Genomic DNA, 13,146 nt, shown 5'->3' with positions numbered 1-13,146 from the left:
ATATATATATTCTCCCCCCCCCTTGAATTTATATTAAAACTACACCACTGCTGTTAACGGTAATTCTATTTCAGCTTAAAATGTATGATTTTTTTTCAAAATTTGGATTCAATTTTTGTCGGAATACATTTAAAGTATACATTTAATCAACTAACTTTTATTTTATTACTTACAAGAAATTAGACCCCCAGTAATGTATTTTAGGACATTAAATTTAATAAAAGTATATATATCACAGTTTTTTTTATGAAATAGTTAATAATTTTATTCAAGTAGTTCGCAGATACTTACGTTATATGATAATTAGACGACATAGGTCTTTTCCTAAATAATAAAATAATAGAAAAGAAAACTCAAGAATGAAAAAGAAAGTTACGAAACAGATTAGTACAAATAATGGTTATAATAAATAGGAACAAAAAATAAAGAATTGAAGAAAGGTTAATTAAAAAACATGCATTATAAATAATAAGACAATTTTTTTGTATTGGACTTCGGGTGTTGGACACAATTTTTTCCAGCTACTGCTTTTTTTTCTATATTGTAAAAAATTAAATAATAAAAGGGATATATTGGGGATACAAATTAGTTCAGACCATTTTTTGTGTTCAAAAATGCGTTTATTTCAGAACAAATTGAATACTTTTCTACTACTTTTTCCCACCTCTCAGGTAAATTTCCAATTCCATCTCAAAAAAGTGTCTCGTCTTTTGAGGCGATCCAAGTTAGGAGCCAATATTCAATTTCTGCGAAAGAAGTGAACTGGTGACCTGCTAAATCGTGCTGCATCCGTTGGAACAACCAGTAATCAGAAGGGGCAATGTCCGGTGAATACAGCTGGTGCGGTAAAATATCCCACTTGAGTGTTTCCAAATAATTTTTTGCGACATGAGGCCGACCGTTGTCATGCAGAAGAATATGTTTGTCATGTCTTTGCTCGTATTCCGGCTGTTTTTTTCGTAATGCACGGCTCAAACGAGTCAATTGTAGCCTATACCGATCACCTGTCATGGAATCGCCAGGTTGTAGCAGCTCATAGTGTACAACACCATTCTTCATTCACCATTCTTGAAACGTCGAACCATTCCCTACATGATTTATCAGTTGGAACATTATCACCATAAACTTCTACAAGCATTCGATGCGCTTCAGCTGCACTTTTCTTCCATTTAAAGCAGGAACATAAAGCCTCCTGCAAATACTGTTTTGTTACCACAAATTTGCCATATTCAACAAAGTAAAAAACAGAGTTTTTGTATGAAACTCAAAGCGACATAAACTGAATATTATTGATAGATGTCTAACCTCTCTGAAACCACCGAAACCAGCTGTCACTATAAAACATTCATAACAGCCAGAGCCATTTTTTGAAAACGGACCGAACTAATTTGTACTCCCAATTTTTCAAGATTTTTTTTTCTGTACTTCAGTCAAAATTCTTTTGTAGAGTTACGATCGACAAATTAAATTTCTATTAAATATAGATCTTATTTTGTATAACGATAGAATTGGTTTTGCCACAAAATATTTATGATTTTAATTTTGAATTAAAGATTACGTACTAAAACAAACTATTTGAAATTTGTTAAAAATTAAATTACCTAAAATGTTTTTCCTAACTTGAATTTCACTAAACTGAAAAACTAAATTAAAAAAATTAGGTTTCTTAAAAAATTAATTTATTGTATGTGTGCAGTTCTACATAAAAATTTAGGCGCTGAAAAATAATCTTCTATAAATTCTAGAATAAAATTTTTCTCGATAATTTTATTTGTAAAAATGCATAGTTTTTTTTAAAAAAAAGAGTAGCAAAGATAAAAAGTTAATTTATGCACACAAAAAATCTTTTTTACTTTCTACAAATTGCCACATATACACCATGTTCTAAATATAATTGCTTTTTGTTTATTGTATACATATTGAAGTATTTTGCTTCTTTTTCCCCCTTTACCTTATGCTGCATCCAACATATTGCGGTTTCGTGTTATGGGTGAATATTTTATTTTGGCATTAAAGAAAAATACGTATTTAAGTGCATAGCTTGAAATAGATAATTGATAAAACAGTTATAGCTTAAATGCGCTTTTTCGATGTTAATCAATGTATCAAAACTTTCCACACCAGCTTATAAAAAAGCTGCGTAATAAATCAATTTGCAATGAAAATTCGCTTTATTATTTATTTGTTTTGACATTGTCATTCCTATTATGAATTTAGTAAAAATCTTGCTCTCGGAAAAATATTTAAGAAGTACTATAGACTTTGGAAGTCTATCGAATAAAGACTTAAGATTTTCAAATTTATTTGGATTCTCTTATAATTTTTTTAAGATACAGTTGCCATAACTGTAGTATAAGAAATGGAATAAAATGCTATAGCAATTTTTTTAAAATAGCTATGTACGTTTTTTTTTTAAAACCCGCATCCTGAGTTGTTTCCGTTTTTTTTCAAACGCGCACATTCAAGAGATGTCAATTTTTTTAAACGTATGTGAGTTCACCGAGAAGTTTCGCATTTTTAAAAAGCTGTCAAATTTCTATTGAGCACCAAAACACACTCTAGATTTGTCATATAGACGGATAAAGAAGTAGTTTGAGTTAAAAATGCAAAAAAAATCTAGATTTTTCTATCTTGAATTCCATAGAAAATCTGTGGTCATTCATTGAATAAGGAAAGAAAAGTTGTGTAAGCAGCTGATAAAATCCATCTTAGTCAACAACAGGACACAACGAAAGCTAAATTTTGAAGGAATTTACAGAAAATTGCTTTTCGGAAAGTCAATTGATTCAATAGAAGACATTTTTATCAAAAATTTTAGAAATTATTTTCAACCATTTTGAGATTTTAACACTCTTTGTTCTCTGATTACGTCACAGATATAGGTCAAAAGTGGCGAAATATGTAAATGTCAAGCAATGTACACAAGTGTTGAAACTGGAAGAAGCCATTGAAACGGTTCATTTCAATTTAGAAATCATGTAAGGCATCATTCTTTGAGTGGAAAATTGTATTGCAATTGATTAGAAAGCAGGCTCGCTATAATTAAAAAAATTGTATCTAGTGTCATTCTTAATGAGACCAAAATAGTTATGGATTCCTCTAATAAAATGTCTTCAATGGGTAGAATTTACACAAAAGAATTGATCTATTTTAAATAAATAGACTCTCTATTATTTTAGATTAACTTTATTTCACAGCTATGTTGAATTTTTCCATTACTTTGATGGTTTCCCACAAGTGGGATGCTTGATTGAACGCAGAGATAACTAGTCATGCAAATATTAAAAAGCCACACAAATTTGGGCTGTCCTTGAATTTATTTAGGGATTCTGAAAGAGAATTGGCTGCCTGATTTTTCTTTACGTAATTGAACCTCATTCAAAAGGGAAAATTTAGATGTCTTTATTTGTTTAAAAATTATGACACCATTTAGAATTTTTAGGATTTTCTTACTGAGTATATTTTTGAGAATTATCACCCATTAACTTTAGAAAATAATCTTCTAATTAGAATATCGAATATTTATGGCTCTTTGTGCAAGAATGACTTAACATCTTAAAATTAATAAGGGAAATCTATTTTAAGCTATGATTTACTTTAGAAAGAATCTTATGAGATGTTTTATATTACATGCATAAATGCATCGACAATTCATACTTTTCATCTTTGAGTAAAATTATTGGATAAGACGTGCATATAATATTTAAAATTGGCAAACGAAGTTTTCTGAAGCACCATTTGAAAAATATAGTTTTAAAACGAGAAAAGATGTTAAATAAATAATCACAAGAAACTGAAACGGAGAGATACACTTGATTATAAATTTCATTGGTTTAAAAGAAAGAAATAAACAATAATAATTTTTAATATAATATAAAATATAATTTCAATAATTTTTTATGTCAATGAAATTCTAAATCAGGTAAGAAAAAAAGTTCTTCAGGTTTGTTTTTTATGATTATTATTTTATTAGAAACTATAAATTAAAATGGTTTTTTAATTATTTATTTTAGACTTGAAAGAAAGGAAGGGATAGTCTGGTTGGTAGGACGTTGGGCCCATGCCCAAGAGTTTTTGAACTTCATATATTTTTGAAAATATTGAAATATTTTATTCTAATTGATAATGTTCTTTCTTTCTTTTTTTTAAAAAAATATTTATGATGGAAAGAAAAGAATTATTTTTTGAGACAAGGTTGTAATTTTAATTATTCTCATTTATTTTATAAATGATCGTAGTTAAGTCAAACCTGTATTGCCTCGACTCTACGGTATTGGCAGCTCTAAGTTTTGTTATGAGAACCCACATGATTCTTCCCAGGAAATATATGTTTATCTGAAAGAAAACAAACGAGCATAAGCATACTTATTTTATCGAACAACTTTCTACCAAATATAAAATCATTAGTTTTAATTTTTAATCATATCGTTCATTAAATACATTTTATTTTTGAATTTAGTATAAGGTTAGCTTATTATAGTTTAGTTAAATAAACTATTAGTTAACACAGAAGAGATCAATCATTTTATGAAATAAAAAAAATAAACGTGTCACTTTTTACTTTTACTAAGTACTAAAAAGCATAAAGGTAAAAAATAAAATCCTATTATAAGTGTTTAGAAAACTACTTGTCTGTAAAAACTTTAAAAATTCCATATTATTTGGTTCACTTCCATTTGAAATTGCTTTTCACTGTATGTAGCATGATTTTGTCGGTCAATAATTTTGATTCTGATTTCAGGTAGGTAACAATTAACGTTTTACAGAAAAATTGAAAGAGAATTTCTGAAAAGATCAGCTTTTTTTATTATCTTGAAAATCCTGAAAAACAGATATTAAATTTTTAAATGTATTATAATTCACTTTGGTAGCTGGTTCTTGCAATAATGTGAAATCTGTTCATTTTTTTCTCCTACAAAATTGAGCCAAATAAGCAAAAAGTTAGCTTACAACAAGATATATCATCACCTATGATAAGAAAAAAACTATATTTTTCTTAAATTTCAATTATATATTTTAATGTCTCTTAATATCGATGGATAAATTATTCAGAAGTACACGAAGATTTCATTATTAATTTTAATTTTTTTTAAAAAATTTGTATGCAAGTACTATTAATAAAACTTCCTCGTACCTCACTGTGGTTGGCCATCCATAATAGATTAGCCGAATTCTTATTATTTTATTTTTAAATAAGATGTTTAAAATTAATAAAATTTAAAAATAAATCGTGGTGATATGGAAATAAAAATATTTTAAGTAATTTGGTACTTAGTTAACGCATAGTAAACTTGATTTAAACTTAAAAAAATAAAGTGTACATTAGATATGAATTTGACGTAATAAATAATATAGAAATTTCGGAACAATAAATAACTTTAATTTCTCATACATGAAACTTCCATCAATTTTTAAAATTAATTGAGAATTCGCAAAAAAATGTATAGTTATAAAAATAAAGAACATAAAAACGAATCTTTAATATGTAAATTTCATTTAATTTTTACAGTGAAACATGTCACAACAAGTTTATTTATGCATGGTAACCGACAATCAGAGGTAAAAAGAAAATGTGGTTGCAAAAATTTGGGTATGACTAAATGGAGCCTCACACTGGCGTACACGAAAAAAATTCGGGATCAAATTATGGTAAAAAATACCGGCACTCAAGTTGCGGGTACTTTTTACCGTAAAATCCACTTTTACAGGAACATGTTACGGAACAAAAAAGCAGATATATAGTAATTTTTACAGCAATAATTACCGTAAAATCACTTGAATTAATCACTTGAATGTATTACTGTAAAAATTAAGGCGTAATATTTTATGGTGAAAATGGATTCTACGGTAAAATAAATCTTACGATGATGTAAAATTTATTTTACCGTTTCTAAGTTATAATCTACATTATAGATATAATCTACATTAGTAACACGCGTAATTTACTATGTTTTGATTAATTCACTTTCGTGTCTGTGAATCATGCTCTCGAAATTTACTCTGGTTTCCGACTGTCTAGAGCACCTCTATTAGAACATCATGCTTGGAAACAATACATGTGGAGGATGAGGAGGAGATCCCACTGCCCCCATGATTCCAGCGTCGCGACTTCCCCGCACCACCGCCTCTCCTTTTTTTTTTTTTTTTTTTAACTCAGAGACTCAGTTTTCGTTTTGTTGTTGAACAATCAACTGCATAGCTCAGACGGTGCTTATGGTTGTGATAACAAGGTACAGGCCCATATCTTTTGAACTGCATAGCCCAGACCGGGGTTGACGGCCCATTTTCTTGCTCAAATCATCGGGGCAGACGGCCCACACTTTTCAACTTAATGTTTCGAAAAATTTAAAATATCATCATGTATGTAAATAATTCATCTTCTTATTAAATGTTTCCATCATCGAAAAAAACTGTCATTCCTCTCCAAAACACCACATACATGTTAGCAGAATTAATCGTTATTTTGTCTCAAAATAAAATTTGTCATTTGAAACTGTCTTACCAATTAGAGTGCTTAAATTTTAACAGAAGAGCTGTGTCGGATAATGATATCAGTTTCAATCGTTCCATGACCGCTGTAATCTTTTATCGCCAATTCGAATTTTGACCACACTAATTTCAACAAGAAATTAAGCTTGATATCAATTCTGGAATCAATTGTTTTCTAAATGGCGCAAAATCAAAATCTGCCGCTTATCTCCAGTTTTTTGAAAATCGAAATTTTGACCGCTTTCTGATATGAATTAACTGATAAATAAAAAATAAAAAAATGAAACAAAAGCTTTAAATATAACGTTTTCATGCATAAAAACGAAGGTGAAATGAATGTTGAAATGGAAAAATTAATTTTATTTTTGTCAGAACTAAAACGAGAAGCGCTGAGAGCATTCTTTTATTAATATTCTTCTTTCACCTTTGAAATTTCTTCACTCGTCTTTCAAAAGTGTTTCGCCATATCCTTTTTATTTTAAGTCTGATAAAAATAAAACTATTTTTATCATTTATAGTTTGCTGAAAAAATGCAGAGCGTGATAAAAGTTTTCCTCTTTGAAGTGAGCAGCTGTGTTTGAAATAAGTTAAAGCATTGTTATCCCTCCCACAAGCAAAATAATAACGAAACTATTACGCCGATTTTTGTCACCACCTGTAACTTACCTGTTATTTTATAAAAGAGTATTATAGAACTTACCAGCAAAACTAAAATAACTGGCAGCATGAAGATGTAGTCGTAGTGGTCTCGATTTTGCCAAGGGCACCTGAAAATAAAAATCATTTTGTTACTGCACCATTAATTTGGGCGTGTTTTTTACCCCTTTTCAATATTTAAATAAATAGTAGAATAAGGATAATGGTAAGCAAAAAATATTTTAAATTCTGAAAAACTGAAAAGCATTGCTACATGGTAATGAGATAGATAAAATTATTTGCATTTTAAGGCGGCCAAAAGCATTTTAGTACAAATTTATTGCACCAAGCATCAAATGTATATACACTCTATAACAAAAAAATCGACGCACCAAGAAGGAGTTGTCCGATTGAAACGAAAATTGGTGGATAAGAAGACAATGTACAGAATAGTAAATGATTAAAATTTCAGAACAATTGAATAATTTATTGCAGAGTTACAGGAACAAGCTCAATAAGGTGTTGACCCGCCTCTAGCCTGGATACAAGCTGCCACACGGCGTGGCATAGACCGATAAAGCTCCCGGATGGTCTCTTGCGGTATTTCCTGCCAAATTCGATCCAATTGTCGAACGAGGTCATCAACATTCCGTGCCAGATGCAATCGCCTTCCCATCATATCCCAGACATGCTCGATGGGAGAGAGATCTGGTGATCTGGCAGACCAAGGAAGAGTTTGACAAGCTTGCAGACAGTTCATAGCAACACGTGCCGTATGTGGTCTGGCATTGTCCTGCTGAAAAACCAGCCCAGGGCGCTGCAAAAGGAACGGTAGCAAAACAGGTCTTAGGATGTCGTCGACGTACCGCTGTGCAGTAAGTGTACCTCTAATGACGACCAAAGGGGTCCGGCTGTCAAAGGAAATGGCACCCCAGACCATAATGCCTTGTTGAGGGCCGGTGTGGCGTGCAATAGTGAAGGCAGGATCCCCCCTCTGCCCTGTGCGTCTCCAAACACGTCTTCGATGATCGTCAGGACACAGTTGGAAGCGGGATTCGTCGCTAAAGACTATACGTCCCCAGTTGACATCATTCCAGCCATATCTGTTCAAAACATTCATGTATACGAAATTTCAAAGCAATCGGATGATTGCTTCTTGGTGCGTCGTTTTTTTTTTGTTATAGAGTGTATTTTGCTACTTAAAACAGTTGAGCAAAATCCCTCGTTAAAAGCTTAAAAATTTGGCAACTATGCATGAACAAATGAGATTTACAAATTTTATTAACTATTCGAGAAAAGGATTAAATATAGAAGACTCTAAATCTGAGTTTGAGATGTCATAGTCAGATAAGGATCAAAATTCTGAAACATAAAAATAAAAATTTGGGAACGGAAATGTCAAACAAAATATATTATTATTATTATTCCATCAGCATGACAGCCTAGTTCAGGCCAGGGCCGTCCCAACAAGTCTCCACCTGGCTCGATCAGACGCTAGGTTTCTCCATCTATTCTGGATTTTGTTTTTCTTCATTATGTCAGAAGACATTCCAAAAGCCAACTCTTAACTGGGCCACCATCATCTTTATATATTATTCAGATAATTTATTTATGAGATTAAATAGTATATTACTTAATTTTTAATATTAAAAATTCTGTCATAATAGTTAAATTTTTTTTTACTTAACGGATTTTTATATGTTTGTGTAGTTTGAAAGTTAAAAAGTATAATGAAAACTTAAACATAAGACAGTGACTGTGTCAAGCCTGGTTTCGGGCTGTATCATCTGAACTCTATACCACTCCTAAAAACACGAGTCTCCGCGGACTACAAGTTTTTGAGCTCTCACTATACAAACTGAAACCTTACTGCAACTTCCATAGTTAGGCCAGTTCTCAAGCTGTTAAGAAAAAGATATTATCAGTTATCTCTAATCTAATTTGTTTTTCTTTCAAAAATTAAATGATTAATTTTTTAAATTATAAGAAGAACAAGAATCCATAATTCATCACAGCTTTACTCTGTAGTTTTGAATAAAAACAATTGAATATTTAAAATTGCTAACAGCATAAGAGAAATTTCGCTATTCAAATAAATCATTGTAAAGCATGTGAGAGTTTTTATAAATAATGTGAAACAGTCTGCAGAAGTAAAAGCAAATGGTGACACAAGAGATCGATAATTTTCTTTTGAAGAGATATTTACATTTAGCTTAAACTTAACTTGTATAGTATAAAATGGCGCATTTAAATAGCCTATTTTGTCTGGCGTTTTCATATGGTGTAAATGCAACCTCTACTTTAGGTTGTTACCTTGAGCTGAAAGAACTATTACCAAAATAAATTTTTATATGTGAATAAAAATATCTTGTTCGTTCTGATAAAATAAGCATCTTTAAATCTTTTCTCCTATCCTGAAAGTAACTTGGAATCGAAATGCTTATAATAATTTGAAAAAACTCCATCCCGCCTGAAGGCCATAACCAATACTCTCTACCAACCAACCATACCAACTCATTTTTTTTTAAAAATAAAAACTCAAGACACCTTTGCTACCTCTGTTCGGTTCCCGATGGGGAAAAACTGCAATAGCCAATCCCTAGTTATTGGAAAGCTAAAAGAACGGCAAGTGCAGAGCCTGACTTAGGCAGGGGCATACGGGGCAGTTGCCCCGAGCCCCCACATTAGAGGGGGCCCCCAAATCGAATAGAAAGTTTATTTTACGTTACATTCCTTAATGAACTTTTTTTTAAATAAAATATCAGTGCAGTGTAAAATCCGTCAGCTTTATGTTATCTTCTTCATTAATCTATCGTATGAACACAATATATATTTCGTAAATCCATGGCTTTCTAAGGCGGAATTCAGATAAATTTTCGCAATGACGATGGACAAATTTGGCCAATCAAAAGCCTGTATTTTTATATATTGCAAAATGCAATATATTTACAAAAACATGGACAGAGAATTATCAGAAAATCAATAAAATAGACTGAGCGATATTTCGTCTGACCATTGGAGGGGGAGGGGCTTTATTGCTATTTTAGGTTCTAGTCAATTTTCTTGTTATCTATAATGAGGTGAAAAATTTAAATATCTCAAAATTAAATACCTTTAAATTCCACCATATTAAATACCTTCATTACTAAAGTAGTGAAGCAGAGGCAAAGAAGCAGAGCCCCCCCCCCCCACCAAAGAAGTTTTTGCCCCTGGCCCCAATTAGGCTAAGTCGGGCCCTGAGCAAGTGTGCAAGGCTGAATAATTCAAACATATATTCCTTCGTAGTAAAAATTAGAATCCGGAGAAAAATCGGTAAAAAATATTTTTCAAATAAGTTATTTTTATTCCTCCTTTTTTGTATAAATTATACTCTAAAACAAAAAAGTCTTATAAATGTTAGTAAAAGAAGTTCTTCTCGATGTGCAATTTCATTATTTCTTGCTCATATAAGCAACAGCGTGTATAAAATTTAACTCCATAAATTCTGCCCCCGTTGTCTCATCTTATGTTTTTGTAATTTATGGCAAAATATTTTTCAACATGATCTGCATAAATGTTCTCCGTTACGTGTGTAGTTTGGATAAAATACTAAATTAAATGTTACATTGATTTAACAACTATTTTTCATTAATAATGTGAGTTAATGGATACCAATAATTTGTGTTACTAATTAACAAACACTAATTACTTATTCAGTATGTTAAGTATTAATTACAGTACTAATCATCGATCAGAGTAATAATTTGAACTATTAATCATTGTTTAAAGTTTATGCTCTTCTTCAGTAATTTGAGTTAATTTTCTGACTAATTACAGCACAAAATATACTTTCGATCAAAATAAAAGAAAATATCGAAGAATCGTCTTGAATAACTTTCTATGTTTTTTTTTGTTGTTAATCTTCATTTTTTTTAGTATATACTTAAAATAGTCTAAGTAATTGCTGTTAGCCGTAAATTAACTTATACTAACCAACTTATTTTATGTAAACGCATATATTTTTTGGCAAATTCTTTATATTCTCAAATTATGGTGAAGAGTAGAAACTGTTTGAAAAATTACTCGATATTTTAGCAACGAGCCAACTTTTTTTCTCATATTTTTCATCATATTTCCGTAAATAATAATTTTAATACTCATATAGTCAAAAAGTAACTTCCAAAAAATTCATTAATTTTTATCATTGGATAATTTAATGATGACCCATAACTTAGCTTGATTGATTGCTTAATTGCAATTTTTCGACAAAAATCACACATTTAAAAATGAACAATTTAATTAAAAAAAAATTAATCTTTTACATTTACTGGATTTCCTTTTGATAAACGAGTGTTTCAGACGTGGCATGAAAATCTGATTATACAAAATAATAAGTTCCGTTATTCTAAAGAACTTGTCTCATATGTGCTAAATTGAACTGACTGAGAGAAATAACAGAAAGTAACAATAAATTTTTTATTTCGGCCATAAAATATATCGATGTTTCCCATATGCAAGAGAGTTCGCCAAATTACGAATGTGTACTATACAACGAAAACGGAGTTTCCTCAAAAACATGTAAATAACAATAAAACAGGCAATTTCAATCCAGTCGTCAGATCGAAATACAAAAGGTATTGAAGTTATGTAAAAATATTCAAATACCTTTATAGATAAAATGATGCATTTAAAATGTCTGTATTTATGCTTTGGATTTCCTGCGGGTATAAAAGTAATCCAACTTATTCCATTGCATGGACTCGACTACTAATCCAAAATCCAGCTCTTTTTCAAGAGAAAACTACAATAAGATTTCAAAACCACTAGGGAATGTAACAAAAATGTACCTTTTATGCCAATTTTGGCCAACATGTGTTTTGGCATTTTTGATTGATCGTTTTATTTTGCTCCTAGTTCAATGAAAACAGATTTGTTCCATTTTTATTCTTTTGAAGTGAAAAAAATGAAAACGCAAACTTTTTCTAAACATTGCTAGAGAGTTTCGTTTTTGTGAATTATTTTTCTTTTTATACATCACGTTTTCATTTTATAAGTCCAGCCCAGGGAGAAAAATTTAAAAAAAGGGAGTGTGTGCTCCATTTTGTTTAAAACGAAATCCTATAGAATATCTCTTAGAAATAAAATCTTCAATGCATATTAAATTTTAGATATATCTTGTTGGAGGATTTGTTTAATGGTAACACATCGATGCTTCGTAAATATTGAATTCATGAAAGAATTGAGAGATAGAGACTAGAAGCTGTTTGGTTGGGATTATCGTTTCACAAACGAGAAATATTTTATTTTTTGAAATCATTCTTGTTGGAAATCGTACTGTTAAGACTATTTATCGAAAGTTTTCTACTTCTTAAGCGGCAAAATTTATAGATATAATAAAAAAAAATAATTAGATTTCGAATTTTGTGCTACTTAAATATAGAACCACGTTATCCAGAAAATGTCTTAATATGGTTATGTTATTCAACATAACGAAAGTTTGAAATCGAAAACAACTACAAAAGCTCATTTACAGATTTTTTTTGTTGTAAAAAATGCTTTCTGTGTTTGACATTGATTATTTAACTTGAATAACTAAAAAGTATTTAACGATATTTAAAATTCAAATAATTTTTAAAAGGGAACTTTAACTGTAAAGTAAAAAAAAAAAGATAAATATTTTTCAGAGCGTTAAATGAGATATTTAGTTAAATTTATCTAAAAAAAGTAAATTTAAAATAAGATTTAGTATTTTGCACAACTTATACACTACTGTTGTAGAAGAATGTAATTTAAAAAATATATTAATCTGCTTTATTTATTCAACAAAAAAGCAATTCCTCTACTATTGATTATTTAATAGCCTTTTGCAATATTCCAAATGAAAATATTTTTTTTGAATGAATAAAAAAATGTTTTAAACTTTAAAAAAAATTAGCGCTTTTAATAAAAGTTTTTGCTAAATTTATTTAAGTGAAGTAAAAAGAAACTAGAAAACGTATCGAAAAATACATTACTTAGAAATCGTTTCTTTAAAAAATGTGA

General features: G+C 30.0%; 1 protein-coding gene across 2 annotated transcripts in view; it reads right to left on the bottom strand.

Annotated features, from left to right (window-relative positions):
• LOC107438883 (diuretic hormone receptor) overlaps nucleotides 1–13,146 on the bottom strand; it is a 226,453-nt gene that overhangs the window by 6,891 nt on the left and 206,416 nt on the right. Inside the window, exons 9-11 of one of the 2 annotated variants that reach the window (XM_043039187.2) lie at nucleotides 7,190–7,256; nucleotides 4,250–4,335; nucleotides 292–324 (exon numbers count right to left, since the gene is read on the bottom strand). In XM_043039187.2, the coding sequence (XP_042895121.1) occupies nucleotides 292–324; nucleotides 4,250–4,335; nucleotides 7,190–7,256 (186 nt within the window). The remainder of the gene's footprint in view (nucleotides 1–291; nucleotides 325–4,249; nucleotides 4,336–7,189; nucleotides 7,257–13,146) is intronic. The other variant, XM_043039188.2, reaches the window with a different exon arrangement.

Source organism: Parasteatoda tepidariorum, chromosome 5 (genome assembly GCF_043381705.1).
Source record: "Parasteatoda tepidariorum isolate YZ-2023 chromosome 5, CAS_Ptep_4.0, whole genome shotgun sequence".
Lineage (NCBI taxonomy): Eukaryota > Metazoa > Arthropoda > Arachnida > Araneae > Theridiidae > Parasteatoda > Parasteatoda tepidariorum.
Note: the sequence above shows the minus strand (reverse complement) of the source record. Positions and strands in the feature narration are given on the sequence as shown.